Source organism: Haliotis rufescens, unplaced genomic scaffold (genome assembly GCF_023055435.1).
Source record: "Haliotis rufescens isolate VD_foot unplaced genomic scaffold, xgHalRufe1.0.p SCAF_4, whole genome shotgun sequence".
In the NCBI taxonomy this organism is placed as follows: Eukaryota; Metazoa; Mollusca; class Gastropoda; order Lepetellida; family Haliotidae; genus Haliotis; species Haliotis rufescens.
This window is the reverse complement of record NW_025964112.1, coordinates 4,182,270-4,209,156: the sequence shown is the minus strand read 5'-3', so window position 1 is coordinate 4,209,156 and position 26,887 is coordinate 4,182,270. Positions and strand designations below refer to the sequence as shown.

General features: G+C 40.9%; 1 protein-coding gene across 1 annotated transcript; it reads left to right on the top strand.

Moving 5' to 3' along the window:
* The first annotated feature begins 10,516 nt into the window (after nucleotides 1–10,516).
* Nucleotides 10,517–22,274, top strand: LOC124142989. Its single transcript, XM_046511764.2, has 5 exons — nucleotides 10,517–10,672; nucleotides 14,699–14,894; nucleotides 20,574–20,713; nucleotides 21,156–21,279; nucleotides 21,581–22,274. The coding sequence occupies exons 1-5, from the start codon at nucleotides 10,639–10,641 to the stop codon at nucleotides 21,765–21,767; spliced, it is 681 nt and encodes a 226-aa protein (XP_046367720.2). The 5' UTR covers nucleotides 10,517–10,638; the 3' UTR covers nucleotides 21,768–22,274.
* The last annotated feature ends 4,613 nt before the right edge of the window (nucleotides 22,275–26,887 follow it).

Genomic DNA, 26,887 nt, shown 5'->3' with positions numbered 1-26,887 from the left:
ATGTAAATAGATAATATGCTGCTACTCCTCGTTATAACAATGTAAACAAAGAGGGACACAAGTGTGATTTGCAGATTAGCATTGATGTTATCTTAACGCAACAGGTAAACTGTCTCTTGATAGATGTATGTGGACTCAAGTCAAAATTGTTATCACCAGAGTTTTGTGAATTTATTGAACGTTTTGAAATTTGTGCTTTGCTGAGAGTAAGCTTGATTGCTATGATACTGTAGAATTACCTAATTAAAATCCTTTAGTTACCCAAGGACACAACGTCACTCAGTACGCTCAGGGGGGATTATAGTGTGTATTAAAAATGACATTGTTGACAGGGTTACCGGTGAACCATACAAGGATGAACATGTACTTTGGGTACAGATACATTTGCCTCAACACAAGAATATCATGCTTGGTACTATATATATACCACCTGAAGGATCACCTTACTTTACACCAGAATGTTTCACAAACTTAGAAAATGATATAATTGATTATAGAAATAATGATAATATTATTGTAATGCTTGGTGATTTTAATGCAAGAACTAACAATAAGTCAGATATTATTAATGCTGATGATACAGACATACAATATATAAACATACCTGATGAGTTATTGGAAGAAATGCTAGATCAACATATATTGAGTGAACATGGAATGACAAAAGATAGGTGCTCTATGGATACTGGGCATGTGAACAATCATGGTAACACACTTTTGGGTTTGTGTAAAAATAATAATTTATTTATTCACAATTGAAGAATTGGAAGTGATAAGTCTATAGGAAAAGTAACATGCAAAGGTACAAGTGTGGTGGACTACTCAATTTCAACATATGATGCTATTCAGTACATATCGGATTTCACAATACATGAATTTGATCCCTTATTTTCAGATGTACATAGTGCAATCTCTCTCACACTGGACATACCACCAATAACCATAGACACTGAACCTCACAACACCACACCCTTTCAAAACAAAACTAGGAAATGGAACAAAAGACTATCTCAGGAATATACTGCTGCTGTCAACACAGATGAAATCAATCACATCAACCAGCAAGTTATAGAGGTAGGAGAACAAAGAAAATAGCCTCAATGACATTGTGGATAAATTAAGTGAAATTTTCATCAAGGCAGCTAAAGATACATTTGGAACCTACACCATCAGGGAATCGAACACTGTAAAACATGTTAAATTAATTAAACCATGGTTTGGCAAAGAGTGCAAAATAGCACGAGGGAAGTACCACAGGATAAAACAACACAAAATAAAATGAGGCTCGTAAACGCAAGCAGAATATATAAAAAGACTCTTGTGAAATATAGTAGACTCCATAGAGATGTGTTGCAAAAGAAGATAGATAACCTGCAACAACATGACACTAAATCTTTCTGGAAATTGTTAAAACGTGGAACAAGAAATGATAAATCACCACCTATTGATGAGCTTTTTGAATATTTTAGGGCACAGAATGAAAATAGTGAGTTTGAAACAGATACGAACATTGACTTTAATACAGACTCACATGATATATATATATATACCTGCTGTGCGATCTGGGGCACGTGGTGTTATAAATGATGTACGATATGGAGAACGTGTTATACCTGCTGTACAATATGGAGAACGTGTTATAACTGATGTACGATCTGGAGAACGTGTTATACGTGCTGTTCGATATGGAGAACGTGTTATACCTGCTGTACAATATGGAGAACGTGTTATAACTGATGTACGATCTGGAGAACGTGTTATACGTGCTGTACGATATGGAGAACGTGTTATACGTGCTGTACGATATGGAGAACGTGTTATACCTGTTGTGCGATATGGAGAACGTATTATACCTGCTGTACGATATGGAGAACGTGTTCTACCTGCTATACAATATGGAGAACGTGTTATAACTGATGTGCGATCTGGAGAACGTGTTATACGTGCTGTACGATATTGAGAACGTGTTATACCTGCTGTGCGATATGGAGAACGTGTAATACCTGCTGTACGATATGGAGAACGTGTTATAACTGATGTACGATCTGGAAAACGTGTTATACGTGCTGTACAATATGGAGAACGTGTTATACCTGCTGTACGATCTGGAGAACGTGTTAAACGTGCTGTACGATATGGAGAACGTGTTATACCTACTGTACGATATGGAGAACCTGTTATACGTGCTGTACGATATGGAGAACGTGTTATACCTGCTGTACGATATGGAGAACGTGTTATAACTGATGTACGATATCGAGAACGTGTTATACCTGCTGTACGATCTGGAGAACGTGTTATACGTGCTGTACGATATGGAGAACGTGTTATACCTGCTGTGCGATCTGGGGCACATGGTGTTATAGCTGATGTACGATCCGGGGCACATGTTGTTGAGAACACGTTGTTACAACTGTTGGACGATCTGGGAACATGTTATTATAACAGCGGAACGTGCAATATGACACACACTCAGCCAGTGACGTCAAGGTACAATATCACACACAATCAGACAGTGACGTCAGCATGACGCACAGTCAACCAGTGACGTCGTCAAGGCACAGTATGACACACAATCAGCCAGTTACGTCAACATGACACACAATGTGCCAGTGACGTCAAGGCACAACATGTCAGATAATCAGCCAGGTGATACATTGTAATTAGCCAATTCCCAATTCAGACAGCTCTTACTTCAAGTCAACGTCGCTATATAAGTGCAATAATCTTGGACGCGACGTTAAACCCAATTTCACCTCACCTTACTTCAAGTCATGGGTCGGACCCGGAATTCCTGGAGTTACAGGAATTACTGAAACTGTCAAACTATTGACAAAATGAACATGGGCTGTATTTAATAACAAACACATTCATAGAGCAGGGGCAACATTTGGAAGGTCCGTGGATCGAAAAGGCGAAAACATTATTGCTGTATCTGTGGACAGGTGAACGCCGGTATTGTTTGATGGCTTTGTCAGTAATGCTGGTCCCCGTCACTCCACGCCAGCTTACACTGAGCGGACACTGCATGGTGCAATGCCATCTCATGAAGAAAATTAAAACAAGCGTATTCAATGTTAGAGATTCGATAAACGGAGAGCCTCACGAAGCGATAACCAGCATTAGAGACATTTGGTGCATGTTTATCTTAACCTTTTTGTTATTCGATTTTAACAAGCACAAATGTGTGAAATGACTTCAAACCTTTTACGTCACCTTCACTTGACACATATCATTTAACGCACATGTCCCTGTCTCTCCAGAACACAGTTGCCTCCCCTGTTGGAATTTTGCTATCGACCACACACACCTGTGTAAATAAGACAAGATGTCGATTTTCACGAATTGCAAATGAATGATACCGTATGTTATCAGTCTCAAATCAAACGGTATTAGCACCACGCGAAGTGGCCCTACCTTTGCCCCCCCCCCCCCCCCCCCCCTTCTTAGCAGGGCCCCTCCCATGGGATTGCCTAAAAGTCGGGCGAAGAAAAGTCGGGTCGGGCCGGGCCAGCGGGTAATACTAAAAATGGATTGCAGAATAATAAAACGAAACGTGCATTTCTAAGCAGATCTCAAATGTCCAGAAACGGATAGTTTTGCTCATTTAATTGAGTTTGAATCAAAATGTATCTTCAGCAATGTAATAAAGTGATAATTATAGCTACATACCGAGAGTTCATACCGAAAAGTCAGTCTTGACTGTGTCTTTACTTTGATGAGAAGGTTTATCACCGACCTTAGCGTGCAGGGGTGTGATGTCCTGGGCAGGAATTCGAAATAACAGTGTTTTGACTACTCTTCTTTCATTAACGTGTTTGGCATACCTAATTAACCTTTACTAATTCATGTTAAACCAACACAGGATGTTTTCTGCAAGTGGATATTCGCGAATGTCATAGGACTGACACGACACGTGTTAATAACTGTCAAAGCGCTTCTAAAATTACAGCACATACTTTACATCTATAGACTAATTATAATATCATATCTACCTATATAACACTTTAGTGTCTCATATTGCAGTAGCAAACACGGTGCTCAAAAGTGAAGCCCATTTCCCTCTACATTCTCAACATAGTCTCTATCAGAAGTGTTTGGCTTGTGATGGTTCCGACTTGGCCCGGGCGGTCAAAATCAACTTTAAACACACAGATGTAAGTTCAAATGTGTTTACACCTTTGGATAAGTGTTATATCTACCTGTATACCACTTTATAATGTCACAGTTTATCGCATTTAAAGAAAACAAGGGGCTCAAAGTGAAGCCCTTTTCCCTTTACATTCTCAACATAGTCTCTATCAGAAGTGTTTGGCTTGTGTTAGGTGCGACTTGGCCCGGGCGGTCACAATCAACTTTAAACACACCAGATGTATCTTCAAATGTGTTTACATCTTTTGATTAGTGTTATATCTACCTATATAACACTTTATAATGTCACGGTACATCGTATTTAAAGAAAACAAGGTGCTCAAAGTGAAGCATTTTTACTGTATTTTCTTAAGAAAATCTATGTCAGAAGTGTTGGGTCCGACTTGGCCAGGGCTGTCAAAATCAACTTTAAACCCACAGATCTATCTTCAAATGTGTTTACATCTATAGATTAGTGTTATATCTACCTATATACCACTTTATAATGTCACAGTTTATCGCATTTAAAGAAAACTATGAGTTCAAAGTGAAGCCCTTTTCCCCCTACATTCTCAACATGACTAGTATTATATCTACATGTACCTATATAACACTTAATAATGTCGCACGATTACTCAAAGAAAACTGGTCTGTTAAAGTCGAGCACTTTCACTGTATCTTCTCAAGAAAATTTCACCAAATGTGTTGGAGTGAAGTATACTCTTTAAAGTGAAGCCCTTTTTTCATGGTATGTGTCTGGTCGGAAAATCCCTTGCTTTTACCTAATCCGTCGTGTTTTTTTTCAAGGATCATACTCACAGGGTAACACTCGGAAAAGGTAAGGTGAGACACTTTGCATTTCAGGATAAACCTCTCCCTCAACCCTGCTTAATGCTTCTATTATCTATGAGTGTGTTTAGGAAAACGGGATTATCTGAGACAGTTGTAATCTGCCATACCGCGAGAATACGTGCTGCATCTCCGAGCAGCTCGTTCTGTGAAAACACACTTCTCCTGAACCTGACTTGGACCACTCAGTATTATTGTCGTGATGGTTAAAAGACGCCATAATTAAAGTTCTCTATATATTTAGCAACTTTGTTTTATATAAGCAATCCCTAAAGCCCCCTCTTGGGTTGCACACACCACTTTCGCACCTTTCGGAAACACATTAAATGGCCTGGCCGGGCCCGTGTGCGAAATACGCATCAGTCGGAAATCGCACGTTAAATCTCCAAAGTAAGTAAGTAAGTAAATAAGCAACTTTGTTTTACAGTCCTGATGTTTAAGATTATTAACCACCCGGGACAAGTCGATCCGACAGGTTGAATGATACGCAGGATGCAAAAGGAGGTAAGCGCAAGTACGGTACAGAAACTGAAGTAAGTTGGGCTCTCTTAGTTTTCTGTATGCTTACACATCATCACGTCATACTGGATTTAATTTAGTTTCTTATTCTAATACTGAAAGTATCACAAGGGAAAATTCCAATATATACAAAATATACAATTTGTATATATGGTATATCCAAAAATATACAATTTTGTATATATGGATAGATTTTACCACTGCTTTACTCAGTTCCTTTTTACTGGATTCTCACAATATGTGGTTGATATTGAAAATATTATTAATAATACCGGACAGTATTTTTGCATGTGACAAATATACTTTAAAACTATGTTCATTATGAGAACTATATTTGGAGTGTTATGAAATAATTGGCATTTATTCATGTTGACAGCATTTTACAAAATAAAGAAATAGAAGATTTCAGCAGACTTTTGTAACTGTTAGATATATAATACGCCCGGTTACTGTTTACAAATAAGATGATCTATACATACAAGTAGTTCAGAGTAGTTTTAAACAGTGACGGTAAAATAAATTTATTGTGAATAGCGGCAAATATGAATATATACAATTTAATATATATGTTTCTGTTATGTCATGGAATGTTGATTCTGAATCTAAAATATTGCTTGATATTGTTTGCCAAAGAGTTGTATGCACTGTCCATCGTGATACTTCTACTTAAGTATATAAAAAAGGATGTTTGTTTAGACATGCGTTCATTGTAAACAACGCCGTGTTTTCGTTTGCTGGTTAGCTTTTACAGGTCAAAAGCAAAGTTAATCGCATTACTTCCGTGACGCATTTTAGGCCTGTCATACAGTTCCTGAAACAAATATATCCAATACAGCCAATGCAAGTCAATCATATTTAACAAGACTAGATTACTGCATTTCTATATTTTATCAATAAAATCAAACAATTGTTTTTATTGTGGTAAAATATGTTCATTTCAGAAACTAGATGTTAGTCTAGCCAGTGGTCTAAACTCGCATTAATTTGGTTACACGTTTCATGATTTACAGTATTCGTGAAGAATATGTAACAATTAGCCACAATTAGAGCCTTTGGTAGGAGTAGAGGGAATGATAAGCAAAGACTTGCTAAGTATTTTATGATATTTATGATAGCTCAAAAGAAACTTTGATTTATGTTTGTAGTACACCCCAAAAAGAGGGATAACACAAGTGATATATTAAGATGACATACAACTTATACATACTTACGTGTATAAACTATTATCAAACAGTGAGGATAACAGGTGTTTGCATAGAGGTGAGCGTATCCTGCACCACCGGTGGAACAAACACACGCAAAGGCAAGTTAGTTGTTAAACCCGAAAAACACGGAAACGATTAGCACAAGTCAAAACAGAGAATTTCATCGGACATAACTCCATTTGCTACTTCTGTGGTATTCACCAATCAACCCATTTATACTTCCAAAAATAGCTTTAACCCTTTTAAAGCTTTTGAGAAATTCAACAGTATGGGTTTGGTCTGACAAAGCAAGAAGCACAAATGGGGCATGTTTCGGCCAATGATTAGAGTATCCTTGCAAGTCTAAGGAGTTATTTCTGCGACATGCTATTTCAAAACCCAAAATTCAGAGGGATATATATGAAAAGAAAAATTGAAATAATACAAATATAAATTCCTTCCAGGTGAAGGCTATCACTTGAAATCAAATTAACAAAGCAGATTTTAGTCAATGACACATCTCTTGGGGTAGAGGTTCATCTCTGTCACCATGCTATGGTATTCCTCGAAAGGAAAGTTAACTTACAAAGTTGTAATATACGTGAAAGGCTTAATGTTGCTGATTAAGCACAAAGATATAAACTCTAACTGACTGTTCAGTAACATTCATGTAATATTAGTAATATTCAAATAAGTGTACTTGTTCTAGGTGTGTGTGACGTGGATACATATATCTAAGCGTATAGAAGAAACGTCAACAAACTTGTAACTATGTATAAAATAATAAATAAGCCATGTCCTTCATATGTAACTGATCTTATACCACCAGCTGTGTCACAGAAGGTCAGTTATAATCTCAGAAACCGCCATGATTTTGTAGTTCCATTTGCACGGACATCTACGTTTAAAAGGTGTTATATTATAGATACATTAGGCCAATGGAATAATCTATCATCAGGAATCAGGGATGTTCCGTCAATATCTTATTTTAAAGCTGTCGCATCTGAGCAGCCTACATCACCGCCTATGCACTATAATTGCGGTGAGAGATCTACAAACATATTGCACACTAGACTGAGACACAATTGTAGCACACTAAATTCCAACCTGTTTCGTGTTAATTGTCTGATACTATTTCCTGTAAATGCGGAGCTCCTTGTGAAAATTCATTCCATTTCTTCTTCCAATGTACCTTATATGATGATATTAGGGAGACATTACTGACAGCTATCGATAATCTTGGTGGACAAAAAACTCTAAATAGTATTCTTTTTTGTGTTCCAAACTTAGATGTTTTCCTGAATACAAAAATATTCTTGTCTGTACACAAATTTATACAAACGACTAACAGATTCAGAAGCTAGCATATTTTGTTTCCAAACTGTTAATCATTCATATTGTTAAATCTATATACAACACTAACATGTATAATATTAGCATATGTATGAGATGCACACTGTCTTCACTTTCCAGCACATTGTACATATCCTTCATATCAGCACTGTATATAAATTTATATTGCGCACTTTGTTTCCACAATGTGATGCTTCAACTGTAAATTGTTAATTTTCATTATGCAATATTATGTATAACTGTATATAGGGAGAAGGTGGTAATAAGTGCTGCACTTGTGCCCAATCCCTTTGTCTTTTTGGACAATACAATATGATTAATAATAATAAGCAACCAATGTATTATGATCAGGGTCCATTGGTATCCCTTCAGCAAGTGCGAATCAGGTCCTAACACATCTGTTTTGTCATGTATCACGCGCTATACAGTCGAACCTCGCTTATCCGGACAATTGCTTTTTCTAAAATGTTGTCGAGTTTCTGGATTCTTGAATACCTTGTTATCTGACCAGAAGTCCTTCCCCTACCTCAATTCTACCGAGGCATATGTGAAATGAATGGCAAAAATATGATTTATGAAGGATCGACCAATTACTAATAAAATACATTGTGCTGTACAGACCTACGCAGCATGCTGTGACAGCGCACTGCATTATTGAAACGGCTGAAGACATGCATATGTAGCCTAGTTTAGACTATGCACTTGTTTTGTGTACAGATACGACGGCGAGGTTGGGGCAACCTGACACACATGAGCATTAATAGCCATGTTTACCTGTACTTGTAGTTGACTGCCAAAAATGCTGTCGAGGCATCTGTACATCTCTTTTGTCGAAATTGCATTATTAAAGTACATCAAGAGGAGACATCATATACATTCATATATATTTGTTGAGCATGAAACCTTGAAGTGTAGCCAGGACATTTCCTCGAAACTATGGGCGGCCATGTAGCTTCAATATCTTATAAATTATATCACTGAACATAGGTCAAGGTGTATTCAGTAAACAAAGATCTGAAGGGCTGTATTTCCTTCATCGAACACACTATGCGTTCATCACAGTTTGTGACGGATTACGGATACGAACGAACTAGCACTTGTTTGGCACGTAGGTTTTGTTAAGATTTGTTATCTTGTTCTCTCTCTACCCTCTACTTCCTTAATCACAATTTAAATCCTAAATAGACTTTCGGGCCTAACACTGTGGCAATTTTAGACCCTCTGTTGCTGTATTTACTTGAGCTCATTTCCCCTTAGGTTTACACATCTCATAAGACTAAGTCATCAATAATGTCAAAGCTGTCGGACATATTTCTTATGAACAGTTTATGAAGCTCAACAATGTCCAAGTGACTAAAGCACAAAAATACGCGAACACTTCTGACATAGAATTTCTTAAGAAAATACAGTAAAAATGCTTCACTTTGAGCACCTTGTTTTCTTTAAATACGATGTACCGTGACATAATAAAGTGGTATTTAGGTAGATATAATACTAATCTAAACATATGAACCCATTTGATGATACATCTGTGAGGTTTAAGTTGATTTTGACAGCCCGGGCCAAGTCGGACCCAACACAAGACAAACACTTCTAAAAAGAGACTATGTTGAGAATGTAGAGGGAAAAGGGCTTCACTTTGAGCCCCTTGTTCTCTTTAAGTACAGCGATCTGAGACACTATAAAGTGGTATTTAGGTAGATATAATACTAATCTAAAGATGTGAATCCATTTGATGATACATCTGTGGAGTTTAAGTTGATTTTGACCGCCCGGGCCAAGTCGGACCGAACACTTCTGATAGAGATTTTCTTCAGAAAATACAGTGAAAATGCTTCACTTTGAGCACCTTGTTTTCTTTAAATACGATGTACCGTGACATAATAAAGTGGTATTTAGGTAGATATAACACTAATCTATAGCTTGCTAGCTTTTTGATTGGCTGTTGGCAATAGTTCGAAAGACGCCTCTTTTTTTAGAAGGTTGTACAGAGAGGAGGCGATGCCAGAACAGTTTGCTACAAATTTGTGGCCAAGCCTATTGTTGCTTGCATGGGATTTTGGACAATCACACATCATACGATAATGAAATGTCCCAACTGTGTTTATCGATGAGGAACAGCCCGCCAGTTAGCCCTATCCGAGGATATTTAATTTACGGCCCGCTTCCTGCAGAGTTGATCATAAACACATCGCCATTAAAACACAAGGTTAGTCTTAAACTCGGTATCTTAGACAGCTACGAATGCTTGGTCCACCACCATGTGTAATGTAATAAAGTACAGTGTTGATCTGAACAATTTAAACGTTGAATACAGACGCAAGCGTATTATTTTGTGCTTAAGTATGAGAGTTCAGGGCAAAAAGGGGTAGAAAAAGTTATTATACATTTATTTGAGTTCGGATTCCGAGAATTCCCAGGTCACCTGCTTCCGCACACCACCTAGTTAAATATCCATATTAGGCATTGTCGATCACTGCTGTTTCTGAGAATCACGTCAGTGTACAAGCATTATCTCGTCATATTGCCCAGAGAGCAGTGACGGGAGGTTGTGAAAAGCGCCCGTCTTGTGTGTGAGATCAGTATACGACCTGCTTACATCATGCAGCCCTGGGGTCTCATCGTCTTCGTTGCAGGTAACATTTTATATTTCTATTTCAGTTTTCCGTAGCATAACGTCAACTGACGAACATACAGCAGAACCTTTCTCCCGAAGCGCGCATTTGGCATATTAATTATCGCTAACCAAAGCTTCACACATCTGACATACGAATAATTAGGTACAGAGTATCGGTAAGACTCGCTGATGCATTGTTTATTTCTAATACAGGGTATTTACACTTGCAAACGACCCGTGAAGATCCGGGTTAGAATTCAGCAACCCATTCGTGCTTTGAACAACAAACAAACCATTGCAAACTCGCGTGATAACCTCTTTAACCTCTCCATAATCCTGCAAAGTGAACAAGGTATTTAGGTTTTGTTTTTATCTAACTTCCACGTATCTGGTACACAGCAGTGTTTCCAAATGAGATAATGTTGGTGAAGAGCTGTTTCCAGGTGTAAGTCACGCGACATATCGCACTGTGAACAGACAGGTGGTTAGGCAGAAAAGGTCTGTCGTGCCCCAGGCAGACTTTTGTATACGCTAGAGAAAGGGGGCCATAGACTACATACCCCGACCCGGTACACTATCAGACGGAACACTTAAGACAATCCCCCGTTGTCGTCATCAATCGACTCTCTAGCCGTATTTCGTAGAAAAGAAACACAGCATCGCAGCTGGCTGGAATTCAGACGTCATTTTGGACTGCATTTCTACATCATGACACAATCGAAGATCAGCAAAATTATTTTCAGTAATCGTCAATAAGCAGTGTGATTTTTGGTTCAGTCTGATTGGATAATTGACGGCAATTGTTCAGTTGGTTACATTCGAACATACATATTCTCAACAACAAAAGTTCCTGTGACACAAATATTTAAGTGTATTTTTCAAACAAGTAAAGTTTGGTTTTCAATATTGTAGTACATGTGTGGAATCAAGTCACCAAAACGCAACTGCTACAGAAAAGCATGCATTCCATGCAAAAGTTGACATTTATGCAAGCCCCTTGCATTTCACTACCCAAGAATGGGTATAAAAACATGTGCGTTAACGGGATTCCATATGCATTGTTTAGCATCGTGTTACAACAACAATCGTGTAGTTATTGACAGAACCCTGGTATCCGGAAATGGTTCTGCGCATGCGCGAAGACGGCATTGTGGGTAATGCGTGCGCCTCCAAGGTCGCGGCACTTCCGGTTCCGGGAGGCGTGGGGGGCATCTCCCCATCTAAGATGGCGGCGGCGGGAGGGAGGGAGAGGGAGGAGGAGGAGGGTTCTTTGTTTTGGTGTGATGGATGTGGAGGGTAGTCAAAGCAAGGATGGAAGCGATCTTTCGGGAGAGATGGGTGGCCCTGAAAAGGGCCGTTTGGAGGAAGATGATGAAAAAACGGGAACCGGAAAACGGGAAACGGAATCAGGAACCGGAAGCGTCATCCTAGCTACTTTGGTAGCGGCCAACGACCAAAGTAGCTACAGTTGTAGCATGGCGTTTTGTGGTGTTCTGGCTTTGGCTTGAACTCGTCGGCACGAGTCAATTATTCTTTCCACTCTGATGGTGCACAAGTCAACCATTTGACCCACACCTCCAATGGTGACATTGTCCCTGATTCCTCTATATGTATCTTAACACCTTAAGATGCATCGTCCCGAGGTATTGGATACGCCATCCCATCGCATCGTTTGGGTGTACAGCGAATGGCAACCGCTCCATCATGAGTTGGATGAGATGGCAGACCGCTTAGGGGTCACTCTTGAGTTTGTGCATAGCATGAATGAAGCGGATCGTGCCTTGCCTGAAAAAGGAGTGGCCCTGCATTGGCTTGTCATCCATGATTTGCTGGGCAACAATACGAAAGAAGAAGAAACGGAAGTGCTGCGATGGTTCACCAAGAAAAGTCATCACCGAAACACATCCGTGCTGTATCTCATGAAGCCTATGAAGACGCCACCCAAGAACCATGCACTCACCTGTTCTTTGACTTGAGTCGTGGCCAATGCAGAAGGCCCAGACCGCTGAAGACATGGCCCATGCGGGCTTCGTGTACACGCAAAGCACCGACAGTGTGTTCTGCTTTCCCCTTCTAACACCTGGAATCATCCTTCTCATCCTGGCTTTGATTCATTTCAAGAACGTCTGAGGTCTTTTCAAACGCTGCCTAAACAGATGACCCAGACCCCTTCTGACATGGCCATGGCTGGCTATTTCTATCCAGGACGAGGTGATCTGTTATCTGTTATTGCTGGGGTGTGACACTCTGCCAATTGGAAGCCACAGACAAACCCTGGAAAGAACATCTGAAGCACGCCAAAGTCCCCTGAGAATACTTGTTTGTGTTTTGTCCTGATGGAGAAGTGAACGAAAAATACAGACGTCTGTTGTCCGAAGAAGCATGGAAGAGAAGAGCAGAGTGTCTTGTTCACTCCTAGTGACAAAGTTACCTGTTCACCAAAATCCCAGGGACGCCCCCTCATCCTGTGGTTTTTGTTTTATTGGTTCATGTGAGTGGGGATTAAAAAAAAATTGAACAAAAAAATAGGTGTTGTGTTGTTATTAGGATGGGGATCGGCAGGCACACCCGAGGGAAAAAACAGGATCGACATGCACACCCTAGAAAAAACAGGATCAAAATCTAACCAATCAGAAGCTTGGGTTGTCGACCTATCAGAGGTCTCCCATGGTAAAATCCATTTCCATGGAAAACAAACACAAGGGTCGGGCCGGTTTTGAAAACCAGGGCTCGGGCCGGGCGGCAGAATGGACCAATCAGTGCGGTGCGTGTTGCACCAATCAGCATGTAGCAATGTTCGATCCGGTCCTTCTCCTATAAAGAGTGAAGCCACTCGAGTGGAGTCAGTGTCACTTGTAATAAAAAATCGCATCGAGAATGGCAGAGAGGAAGGGCAGTACGAATACGAGTGAGGGATCCATGGTGACTGAGCTGACGGATGCTTATGGATCCAAGATTCATCTGTGGAGTACGAATGGCTATATATATATATATAAAGGTCTGTTTGAAGACATGCGTGACACCACGTTTGCATGGAGACACGAATGGCAGCACGCATGTAGGCAAACACGAGTGCCAACACCTAGGCGTGGATGAGCGAGTGACAACGTTACGTATGTCTATCGATCTATGCCTCTATAAACGTCTGTTTGTAGTCACGTGTGGCAACACGTTTGCATCGAGACACGAGTAAGAAAAATGCCACGCAGGCATACACGAGTGCCAACACCTGCATGGAAACACAAAAATACAACACGTAGGCATTCCTACATCACGTCCATGTCTGTCCATGTTGGTCCACCTTTAGATCTCAGATCACCGTTCCACAACATGATCGTGGTGGCGGTGGACATGTCTACCCAAAAGAACAGGATCGAAATCTGGCCCATCAGACGCTTGGGTTGTCGACAAATCAGAGGGCGCGCTCGCCCTGTTCGGGTCTCTGATTGGTCGAACCGGGGGTTGTGCTTTCTCTCCCATGATAAAATCCATTTCCTATGGAAAAGAAACACAAGGGTCGGGTCGATTTGGAAAACCGAGGCTCAGGCCGGGCGCCAATCAGCGCGCTGCGTGTCGCAAAAATCAGCGTGCAGCGATGTTCGATCCGGTCCCTCTCCTTGTAATACCCTCTACGCTTGTTTTTTTTATACAATCAAATAAGTGCATAAATTAAATCAACATGCTTAATGGACAAGAAGTAGCCACCAAACGTCGTTACAGACAATGAAGATAGATGCCTCTCAAAGACTCAAATAACAGCAGAAAAGATGGACAGCTGATTTTAGCGTTTATTTGCAAGAGGGGGGTCAAACAGTTTCTAAATGACGTTATTTGTTATTTGATTACATGAAGTGCGAAATGGCCCCATCAACATTCCCCATGTATACTCCATATCTTCTGGTTTAATATCAAAACAGAGGTTACAACTAGGGTCTGTAGTGCAAGCACCCCACGGGCACGGTTACTGACAAACTCAGAATGATTATCAGGAAGCAGCTGCAGGTGCGTCATAATGATTCTCATTCTCATCCTGCCGTTGTTTCAGTGTTAGCGCTACCAGCCATCAGAAGCCAGGGCGCCCTCTCAGAATGTCCCCACCTTACACAGGACACCATCGGGTGTTCATCGCAGTTCCTGAAAGAAACATCCATCAAAGGATTCTTCACAAATTTCACAATATCACAAGTTTTTGATAGTACATTTCTTCTGTCAAGTTCGACATCGATCTTGTGTCAGGCATCGTACGTGTGTTTTTCATTTATTTTTATTTATGTAACAGTAGCCGTTCTCAATGTGTAGAGAATCACTGTGTACAATAGCCGGTTTCACTGTGTATAGTAGCCGGTTTCACTGTGTATAGTAGCTGGTCTCCTTGTGATCAGTAGCAGGTCTCACTGGGTATAAAAGCCGGTCTCACTGTGTACAGTAGCTGGTATCAATGTGTGCAATAGCTGGTATCACTGTGTACAGTAGCTGGTATCACTGTGTACAGTAGCTGGTATCACTGTGTACAATAGCTGGTATCACTGTGTACATTAGCTGGTATCACTGTGTACAATAGCTGGTATCACTGTGTACAGTAGCTGGTATCACTGTGTACAGTAGCTGGTATCACTGTGTACAATAGCTGGTATCACTGTGTACAATAGCTGGTATCACTGTGTACAATAGCTGGTATCACTGTGTACAATAGCTGGTATCACTGTGTACAGTACCCGGTGTCATTCAGTACAGTAGCTGGTATCACTGTGTACAGTACCCGGTCTCACTGTGTACAGTAGCCGGTATCACTGTGTACAGTAGCTGGTATCACTGTGTACAATAGCAGGTGTCATTCAGTACAGTAGCTGGTATCACTGTGTACAGTAGCTGGTATCACTGTGTAAAGTAGCTGGTATCACTGTGTACAGTAGCTGGTATCACTGTGTACAAAAGCTGGTATCACTGTGTACATTACCTGGTCTCACTGTGTACAATAGCCGGTATCACTGTGTACAGTAGCTGGTATCACTGTGTACAATAGCAGGTGTCATTGTGTACAGTAGCTGGTATCACTGTGTACAGTAGCTGGTATCACTGTGTACAGTAGCTGGTATCACTGTGTATAGTAGCTGGTATCATTGTGTACAATAGATTGTATCACTGTGTACAGTAGCTGGTCTCACTGTGTACAATAGCTGGTCTCACTGTGTACAATAGCTGGTATCACTGTGTACAGAAGCTGGTCTCACTGTGTACAATAGCTTGAATCATAGTGTACAGTAGCTGGTATCACTGTGTACAGTAGCTGGTATCACTGTGTACAATAGCTGGTATCATTGTGTACAGTCGCTTGTATCACTGTTTTCAGTAGCTGGTATCACTGTGTACAGTAGCTGGTATCACTGTGTACAGTACCCAGTCTCACTGTTTACAGTAGCTGGTCTCATTTTGATCAGTAGCAGGTCTCATTGTGTACAGTAGCTGGTATCACTGTGTACAATACCAGGTCTCACTGTTTACAGTAGCTGGTCTCATTTTGATCAGTAGCAGGTCTCATTGTGTACAGTAGCAGGTCTCACTGTGTACAGTAGCTGATATCACTGTGTACAGTAGCTGGTATCACTTTGTACAGTAGCTTGTATCACTGTGTACAGTAGCTGGTATCACTGTGTACAATAGCTGGTATGACTGTGTACAGTAGCTGGTATCATTGTGTACAATAGCTGGTATCATTGTGTACAGTAACAGGTCTCACTGTGTTCAGTAGCTGGTATCACTGTGTACAATAGCCGGTATCACTTTGTACAGTAGCTGGTATCTCTGTGTACATTACCTGCTCTCACTGTGTACAGTAGCTGGTATCACTGTGTACAGTAGCGGTATCACTGTGTACAATAGCTGGTATCACTGTGTACAGTAGCTGGTATCACTGTGTACAGTACCCGGTTTCACTGTGTACAGTACCCGGTCTCACTGTGTACAATACCTGGTATCACTTTGTACAGTAGCTGGTATCACTGTGTACAGTAGCTGGTATCACTGTGTACAGTAGCTGGTATCACTGTGTACAGTAGTTGGTATCACTGTGCACACTACGTGGTATCACTGTGTACAGTAGCTTGTATCACTGTGTACAGTAGCTGGTATCACTGTGTACAATAGCTGGTATCACTGTGTACAATAGCTGGTATCACTGTGTACAGTAGCCGGTATCATTGTGTACAGTAGCTGGTATCACTGTGTACACTCGCAGGTGTCATTGTGTACAGTAGCTGGTATCACTGTGTACAGTACCCGGTCTCACTGTGTACAGTAGCTGGTTTCACTGTGTACAGTACCCGGTCTCACTGTGTACAATACCTGGTATCACTGTGTACAGTAGCTGGTATCACTGTGTACAGTAGCAGGTGTCATTGTGTACAGTAGCTGGTATCACTGTGTACAGTAGCTGGTATCACTGTGTACAGTAGCTGGTGTCACTGTGTACAATAGCCGGTATCACTGTGTATAGTGCCTGGTATCACTGTGTACAATAGCTTGTATCATTGTGTACAGTAGCTGGTATCATTGTGTACAAGAGGTGGTATCACTGTGTACAATAGCTGGTCTCACTGTGTAGAATAGCTGGTATCACTGTGTACAGTAGCTGGTATCACTGTGTACATTACCTGGTATCACTGTGTACAATACCTGGTATCACTGTGTACAATAGCTGGTATCACTGTGTACAATAGCTGGTATCACTGTGTACAGTAGCTGGTATCACTGTGTACAGTAGCTGGTAGCACTGTGTACAATAGCTGGTATCACTGTGTACAGTACCTGGTATCACTGTGTACAATACCTGGTATCACTGTGTACAATAGCTGGTATCACTGTGTACAATAGCTGGTATCACTGTGTACAGTAGCTGGTATCACTGTGTACAGTATCTGGTATCACTGTGTACAATAGCTGGTATCACTGTGTACAGTAGCTGGTATCACTGTGTACAGTAGCTGGTATCACTGTGTACAGTACCCGGTATCACTGTGTACAGTAGCTGGTATCACTGTGCACAATAGCTGGTATCACTGTTTACAGTAGCTGGTATCACTGTGTACAATAGCTGGTATCACTGTGTACAATAGCTGGTATCACTGTGTACAGTAGCTGGTATCACTGTGTACAGTAGCTGGTATCACTGTGTACAATAGCTGGTATCACTGTGTACAGTACCTGGTATCACTGTGTACAATACCTGGTATCACTGTGTACAATAGCTGGTATCACTGTGTACAATAGCTGGTATCACTGTGTACAGTAGCTGGTATCACTGTGTACAGTACCCGGTATCACTGTGCACACTACCTGGTATCACTGTGTACAGTAGCTGGTATCACTGTGTACAGTAGCTGGTCTCACTGTGTACAATAGCTGGTATCACTGTGTACAGTACCTGGTATCACTGTGCACACTACCTGGTATCACTGTGTAAAGTAGCTGGTATCACTGTGTACAGTAGCTGGTATCACTGTGTACAATAGCTGGTATCACTGTGTACATTACCTGGTCTCACTGTGTACAATAGCCAGTATCACTGTGTACAGTAGCTGGTATCACTGTGTACAATAGCAGGTGTCATTGTGTACAGTAGCTGGTATCACTGTGTACAGTAGCTGGTATCACTGTGTACAATAGCTGGTATCACTGTGTACATTACCTGGTCTCACTGTGTACAGTAGCTGGTATCACTGTGTACAGTAGCTGGTGTCACTGTGTACAAAAGCTGGTATCACAGTGTACAATAGCTGGTATCACTGTGTACAGTAGCGGTATCACTGTGTACAGTAGCTGGTATCACTGTGTACAGTAGCTGGTATCACTGTGTACAGTAGCTGGTATCACTGTGTACAGTACCCGGTCTCACTGTGTACAGTAGCCGGTATCACTGTGTACAGTAGCTGGTATCACTGTGTACAATAGCAGGTGTCATTCAGTACAGTAGCTGGTATCACTGTGCACAGTAGCTGGTATCACTCTGTACAGTAGCTGGTCTCACTCTGTACAGAAGCCGGTCTCACTTTGTAAAGTAGCTGGTTTCACTCTTTACAGAAGCCGGTCTTACTCTGTACAGTTTCCAGTCATACTCTGTACAGAAGCCGGTCTGACTCTGTACAGAACCCGGTCTCACTCTGTAAATAAGCCAGTCTTACTCTGTACAGTAGCTGGTCTCACTCTGTACAGAAGCCAGTCTCACTCTGTATAGTAGCTTGTCTCACTCTTTACAGAAGCCGTTCTTACTCTGTACAGTTTCCAGTCATACTCTGTACAGTAGCCGGTCTCACTCTGTACAAAAGCCGGTCTTCTTACTCTGTACAGTAGTTGGTCTCACTATGTATAGTTGTCAGTTTTACTCTGTACAGTATTTGATCTCACTTTGTACAGAAGCGGGTCTCACTCTGTACAGTAGCCGGTCTCACTCTGTACAGAAGTCAGTCTTACTCTATACAGAAGCCGGTCTTACTCTGTACAGTTGTCAGTCTCACTATGTACAGTAGCCGGTCTCACTTTGTACAGAAGCCAGTCTCACTCTGTACAGTAGCTTGTCTTACTCTGTACAGTAGCCAGTCTTACTCTGTACAGTAGCCAGTCTCACTCTGTACAGTTGTCAGTCTCACTCTGTACAGAAGCCAGTCTCACTGTACAGTTGTCAGTCTCACTCTGTACAGTAACCGGTCTTGCTCTGTACAGTTGTCAGTCTCATTCTGTACAGAAGCCAGTCTTACTCTGTACAGTAGCCGGTCTCACTCTGTACAGTTGTCAGTCTCACTCTGTACAGTAGCCGGTCTCACTTTGTACAGAAGCCAGTCTCACTCTGTACAGTAGCCGGTCTTACTCTGTACAGTAGCTGGTCTCACTCTGTACAGTTGTCAGTCTCACTCTGTACAGAAGCCAGTCTTACTCTGTACAGTTGTCAGTCTTACTCTGTACAGGAGCCTGTCTTACTCTGTACAGTTGTCAGTCTCACTCTGTACAGTAGCCGGTCTCACTCTGTACAGTTGTCAGTCTCACTCTGTACAGGAGCCTGTCTTACTCTGTACAGTTGTCAGTCTCACTCTGTACAGGAGCCTGTCTTACTCTGTACAGTTGTCAGTCTCACTCTGTACAGAAGCCAGTCTTACTCTGTACAGTAGGCGGTCTCACTCTGTACAGTTGTCAGTCTCACTCTGTACAGTAGCCGGTCTCACTTTGTACAGAAGCCAGTCTCACTCTGTTCAGTAGCCGGTCTTACTCTGCACAGTAGCTGGTCTTACTCTGTACAGTTGTCAGTCTCACTTTGTAGAGAAGCCAGTCTTACTCTGTACAGTAGCCGGTCTCACTCTGTATAGTTGTCAGTCTCACTCTGTACAGAAGCCAGTCTTACTCTGTACAGTTGTCAGTCTTACTCTGTACAGTAGCCGGTCTCACTCTGTATAGTTGTCAGTCTCACTCTGTACAGAAGCCAGTCCTACTCTGTATAGCTGTCAGTCTCACTCTGTACAGTAGCCGGTCTCACTTTGTACAGAAGCCAGTCTCACTCTGTACAGTAGCCGGTCTCACTTTGTACAAAACCAGTCTCACTCTGTACAGTAGCCTGTCTTACTCTGTACAGTTGTCAGTCTCACTCTGTACAGTAGCCGGTCTTACTCTGTACAGTATCCGGTCTTACTCTGTACAGTTGTCAGTCTCACTCTTTACAGAAGCCAGTCTCACTCTGTACAGTAGTTGGTCTCACCCTGTATAGTTGTCAGTCTCACTGTTTACTGTAGCTGTCTCACTGTGTACAGTAGCCAGCGACGGTCGTGTCCATGGTGATTGAGTGTGTTGTCAGGTGTTCAGTTGAATGGCAGTTGGATGTTGTGTTTTCATTTTCCATCCGCGGCATTGTTGAGTAATACATGTGTACACTTTTCCAGAACCAAGACACTTGTTTTCGACTTCTGTGGATGTGTATATGCCAAGTTCCTCGCTTGCATTCCATCTGCCTGGCAAAGAGCATTCCCATCCCTTGACCAGATCAAAAAGGCACTCGACTACTTGTGTAACAACATAAACGGTAACTGTGCTTGAAAGACTGGCCTTTACGTTGCAGCATCATGTTAGTGGGTTAGGGTTAGGGTTAGGGTTAGGGTTTGGGTAAGTTAGGGGTAGGGTAAGTTAGGGTTAGGGTTGGGGTCAGTTAGGGTTAGGGTTGGGTTGGGGTAAGTTAGGGTTAGGGTAAGTTAGGGTTGGGGTAAGTTTGGGTTAGGGTTATGGTTGGGGTAAGTTAGAGTTAGGGTTAGGTTTAGAGTATGTAAGGGTTAGGGTTAGGGTTAGGGGTAATGTTCAAATATTTATTGTTACGAAATAAGTATTTACAAAATGTAAACAAGCACTTGTAAATATATCACTGTCTAAGCAGCAAAGCAAACTTGTACATATAAAACATTGTAGTTACGTTGCATAATGTCCCTTGTAAGACAGTCTATATCTGAACCTCTGAGTGTGTATTTATTCAGATGTGGACCATGCATGCGCGGCAGAAACTGGTAGGTCAACCACCCTGCTGAACTGTGTGCCGAATGGCTCCACAGGAGGTTCTGACTTGTCAACGCCTGATGGATACCTCGCAACCATCTGCAGGTATACCCAAAACGTATTTCAGAGAGTGCTATAGAATATTGAAAGAATGCATAAAAAGGCACACGAATATCACTCTGTTCTGTGTGTCAGTTGAATACACGTGTGACTGCATCACTGTTTATCTATGGATTTAGTAGCCAAAAAGTATAACACAAATTCATAAAGCACCGCTTGATTAATGTATGATAGTAATTTCGAAATGTAAGAAAAATGAGGACGTGAGAATTTGGCCATCCTGATCTTCAGATATTTCGAAATTCATCCTCACTGAGCCTGTCCCATTTAATCTTGGCATTTTCAGTTCATCGCAGCTGTCTGTGAGCTGCATTAAGACAGCCTATGGTTCCTGTCCGAAGAGAACTGGAGATGTCCTGGCAGAATTGGAGGAGCTCGGGAAACCTGCTGCCTGTGACGCCTGTACCTCTCCGCCTTCACTTCTCCTCGTGCTGTTCTCAGTGCTGTCCTTCATGCTGGCCTTGCTCAAGTAGATACCCTAATGACACTGATATACACAACTGATCAAGAATTTGAACTTGTGTTGTTTTTGTTGTAGATATTTCGAAACAGGGAAACTGAAATAATTTAACGAAAAGAGTTGGCCCAACTTCGTTACTTATTCACAGATGGTTATCTGTTTTAAAAAAAACACCGATATGATTTATATATTATTATCTCCCGACTGCCATGCTACCGTCCATTTGTTTTTCGGGACAAAAATGTATAAACCTTCACTGTTCCGTCATCTCTCTGTGGTGAAACACATACATCTTCACTTGTGTTTAATGTAATTTTGATGGATGCAGTTGGGTCTATCGTGTATCGTGTCGGAGCAAATCACAAAATACGTTCACAAATTCACGAACATCGCATACATATGACCCAGATTGTGCGTGGTACAGCTTGCAGGGCAGTAGAAAGCATCACGGTGCTGAGACAGATATTAATAGATGACAATGACACATTCACAACAATCCACCAGGCGGTAATCTAAAGCATACACCATGTTCAGATGTAAAACATCAATATTCTTTCCGTTGCCATGGAAACGTGTAAGCAAGTTTTTATTAGGCAGAGGGTGATTTGCCTGAGGGCAGCCATATTGTTCTAGAAGTATTACGGCTGCTGGTTGTGATGTTGCAAAATGTTTTCTTTATATACAGTACAACAAAACAAAACGGAAACTAGGATCATGTACTGCACCTGTGTTCACAGGATTACATGGGATTAGTCTGATTTATATGTACCCAAAAACAAAGTAATTGTGGTCACTTAATTAATTAATTCTTCTTGTACTGTTATTTAATTCCGATGAAACTGACTACATGTGCTCAAGGAAGTGGTTTTCTTTTCATTCTACCCAGCAATAAATACAGGAAATGTACACAGATTATGTATAAAAATGTGGTTATTTTCATGTCACACCAGAAATAGACTGTTGGAAATGAATAAGGGAACACATAGTTTTAGACACAGTACAATGATATGCTATCATGGGTTCAAGCCTTGTCTGCCAAATACACGTGGGAAACATTGCACACAAACACATCTCAACATTTGATTCTGACAGTTGTTGAACTTGTATGCGCCCTTATCGAAATCTACGAATAGTAAAGCTTATTATTATTAACAAATTGTTCATTGTTACTTTATTCATTTCCATCAGTATATATATACTAGCATTTTGATTTTCTTGTCTCCCTAATACCCTACTGTTTCAAAGTGACCCTGGTGTGTGTTGATAGTTCCTTTATTGTGTACACGCGAACAGTGATCAACCACGAAAGTCATAAATATCATGTCACAATAGGTAATCATTTTAAGTAATTAATACGATCTCAGTTACTTTTGTTTGTCAGTGTATACATGTTTAAATAACAACAAAGTAGGCGGGGGATATAGAAACGGGCTCCGTCCGTCCGTCCATCCGTCACGTTTTGTTTCCGGAGCATAACTCAGAAACCGTTCAATATTTTTTCATGAAACTTTGCAGGTCTGTCAAGTACATGCTAAACTGGTGCCTTTTGCTATTTAGAAATTTTAGAAATTTATATTTTTTACGTTTAAATGGCAACAAGATGGACTTAGGTTCTGTGAGGGTAGGGTTCGTTTCCGGAGCATAACTCATACACCGTTCAATATTTTTTCATCAAACTTTGAAGGTCTGTCAGGTACATGCTGAACTTGTGCCTTTTGCTATTTAGAAATTTTAGAAATTTTTATTTTTTACGTTTCCATGGCAACAAGATGGACTTAGGTTCTGTGAGGGTAGGGTTCGTTTCCGGAGCATAACTCATAAACCGTTCAATGTTTTTTTCATTAAACTTTGCAGGACTGTCAGGTACATTCTGAACTGGTGCCTTTTGCTATTTAGAAATTTTAGAAATTTTTATTTTTTACGTTTCCATGGCAACAAGATGGACTTAGGTTCTGTGAGGGTAGGGTTTGTTTCCGGATCATAACTCATAAACCTTTCAATTTATTTACATGACACTTTGCAGGTTTGTCAAGTACATGCTGAACTGGTGCCTTTTGCTTTTTATAAATTTTAGAAATCTTTATTTTTTACGTTTCCATAGCAACAAGGATGGACTTAGGTTCCAAACTCTTCTTTTTTTAATACAATTTCCATGACAAGTTCCACCTCGGTTAAAAAAGGTTAGGGTTTGTTAAGATTTATTTATGTCATAAATTCTGCAACAGGGGCGGGGGATATAGCCACGTTAGTGGCAAACTCTTGTTTTGATTACATTCATCAAACAATCTGGGCTTGTACCATACACCGAAGCATCGTGCAGGTCATGTATCGATTGACAACTATACATCGACACATAAGGGAGGACGGGCTGTATGGAAAGAAGTTTAATTGTAAGATACTATTTTGGGCCATTGGTTTGGCTTGATCCCGACTCGATTATGTACGGTTATTGGTTGGTTTGTTGTTTCCCCCCACGCATAAAACCAGCTTTGCTAAAGAATTATTCAGACAACTAATATCCATTTTGAAGTGCAACCGCTAGTATAAAGTGCTTATATATATATACTTACGTTATTGTGAAGAATTTGCCATGTACATTATTATTTAGAAGATAATAAAACAAACTTCTGTCAACCATATGGAACGCTTTTATAAAATCAATAAAGTTACCATAAAATCTCTATTTACTTCTTCTTGTGTATGAGTTTTATAAAATACCCTTTATATTCGCCAATAATCTGTTACATTTACACAAATGTATTTATTCAGGATGGATCAAAAGATGTTACTCATTGTATTCAACAGTGAGAAACTTCTGTAATTATTGCGATGTTATGTATTATCGTTTGTTGATAAAGGAACAATAATGGATTTTGGGTAGTAACCTTTATAGTAGATTTTCTTTGAAAAATGTCGTTCAATATTGTGTTGTAACATTTATATTGTGTATATGTTCTGGCGGTAATCCATCATTTACAGGATATTTGAAAGTCTTAACAATTTGGCCGTAGGGCTTGAACGCGAAATACATGAATCATGCAAAATCTCGCGAATATGGATTGGAAATTGACTGTCGCCTTCGTCATCTCCTGTAGGATTTGGAAATTGTTTCAAGCACTCTTGCCACTTAATAGTAGTAATATTATTTTTAACTGTTTTTTTCACTTCATTTTCTTCAATTTAATTTCCAAAACTCTTTATAATCATTATTTATTGGTGCCATGTTTTTTTAAAATATGTTCAAAAAAAATTAATTATTTTTAAAAAATGTATTATTCAAACAAGGCAGATACAGCGCACATATAATCAAGGGTTGTAAAACCGTCTGATCCGAAAGAAGTAAATTCACCCGAGTCATCCGACAATCTTCCATCAACAATATTGACATTAAAATATCTTTCCTTATTTAATCGACAGGGTAGATGACTGTCACGGATATCATATATAACTTCACTCACTGGAATATTTATCAACTGTGTCATCCACAGTGCAACCTTCTTCTGAACTAGCTCTCGTGAACTCTAATATAGCCTGGATCATCACTTTTATTTCCTATGGCACTGACTCCAGATAATTTATTTTACAAGTGAACAATTGACTTGCCTTTGCGTGTATTTATGAGGGTACCACCAGTGAAGCATGATATTCACACCTTTACGGTAATAATAGTGAAACATTAAAGTCATGCTCATGATATATTCGGACTCGTACAGTCGACTCTAGCAGAGATTTCGTAACAACATGGAAAGGGTTTGCCTCTTTTATTGGTCCACATGTCTTTTTTATAAGATTAACTGAGGCCTTGAGTGTTGTAACCCTGGTGAAACAACTTTATATACTTCTCAAAAGGAGTTAGGGAACACTGATATGTTTGCACTTAAAATCAAAAAGGAACAGAAGACGAAGACGTGTAGTAAATTCAATAATGACCGAGTATACAGTAAGAAAGAATCATGAACAATCCACTACATTTCATAACGTGAACAAGTGTTGCTGTCAATAATGTCACTGGGGTCAAAATTGGAAATCCAGGCCATGAGAGAAAAGTCAGTAACGAGTGTGTCCGCCCCTAGCAGCCACACATGCAACACAACGACGCCTCATGGATGTCACTAATGTATGTAGTGTGTTCTGTGGGATAGCATGCCACTCCAAACTCAGCCATTGAGCAAGCTGGCGCAGATCTTGAGGTGGAGGGTGGTTCTCCCTAACACGTCTCGTTAACAGATCCCATACATGTTCAATAGGTGCCATATCAGGAGAATATGCTGGCCAATACATGCGAGTAACATTGTTTTGTCCCAGAAAGTCAGTGACTATGCGTGCACGATGAGGTCTAGCATCCTGGAAAACCGCCTGTGGGCCTATTCGATGAAGACAAGGAATCACCATTGGTCTCAGAATCTCATCCCTGTAGCGAACAACATTCAAATTCCCGTTAATGACGTACAGATTGGTTCTGTGATGAAATGAGAAGGTGGCCCACACCATGACACTACCACCCCCAAAACGATTGTGCTCACGGACGTTGACGTCAGCAAAACGTTCCCCATGCCGTCTGTGGACAAGAACACGACCGTCATTATGCTGCAGTGAGAACCGAGAATCGTCAGGAAAAAGAACTGCTGACCACTGTTGTCTTGTCCACTGTCGGTGTTGCCGTGCCCATGTGTCTCTGGCTGCTCTGTGACGAGGAAGAAGAAGCGGTCTAACGGCTTGACGTCTGTGCCTAATGTTTCTTTCCCTTATACGGTTTCTTAGGGTTTGGTCACTGACATTTGTTCCTGTAGCAGCCCTCAGTTGCCTTCGAAGAGGGTTTGTTGTGACTGTTCTCCTCCTCAATGCTTCAACAACGACGTACCGGTCTTGTCTTCCTGTTGTCACACGAGCGCGTCCTGACCTTGGTCTATCACGTACTGTCTGTGTTTGTTGGAATCGCTGACGTAATCTGCAAATGACGGATGGACTAACATTTAACCTTCGAGCAGCTTCCCGCTGTGAAACATTCTCATTCAGCCACACAATAGCTCTGGCTCGTTCTTCAATCATGAGGTGTCGACGTTGTGGCATGTTGAACACAGTGATACAGTTTCACAGCGACCTGCCTTTATCAACCCAAATTTCGCACATAAA

Excerpts from the sequence above, each read along its gene's own strand:
- LOC124142989 (XM_046511764.2), top strand. The coding sequence starts at position 10,639 with ATGCAGCCCTGGGGTCTCATCGTCTTCGTTGCAG. Across the intron at positions 14,895-20,573 it reads TCGATCTTGTGTCAGGCATC|AACCAAGACACTTGTTTTCG; the intron begins GTACGTGTGTTT and ends ACACTTTTCCAG. Across the intron at positions 20,714-21,155 it reads CTTGTGTAACAACATAAACG|ATGTGGACCATGCATGCGCG; the intron begins GTAACTGTGCTT and ends GTATTTATTCAG.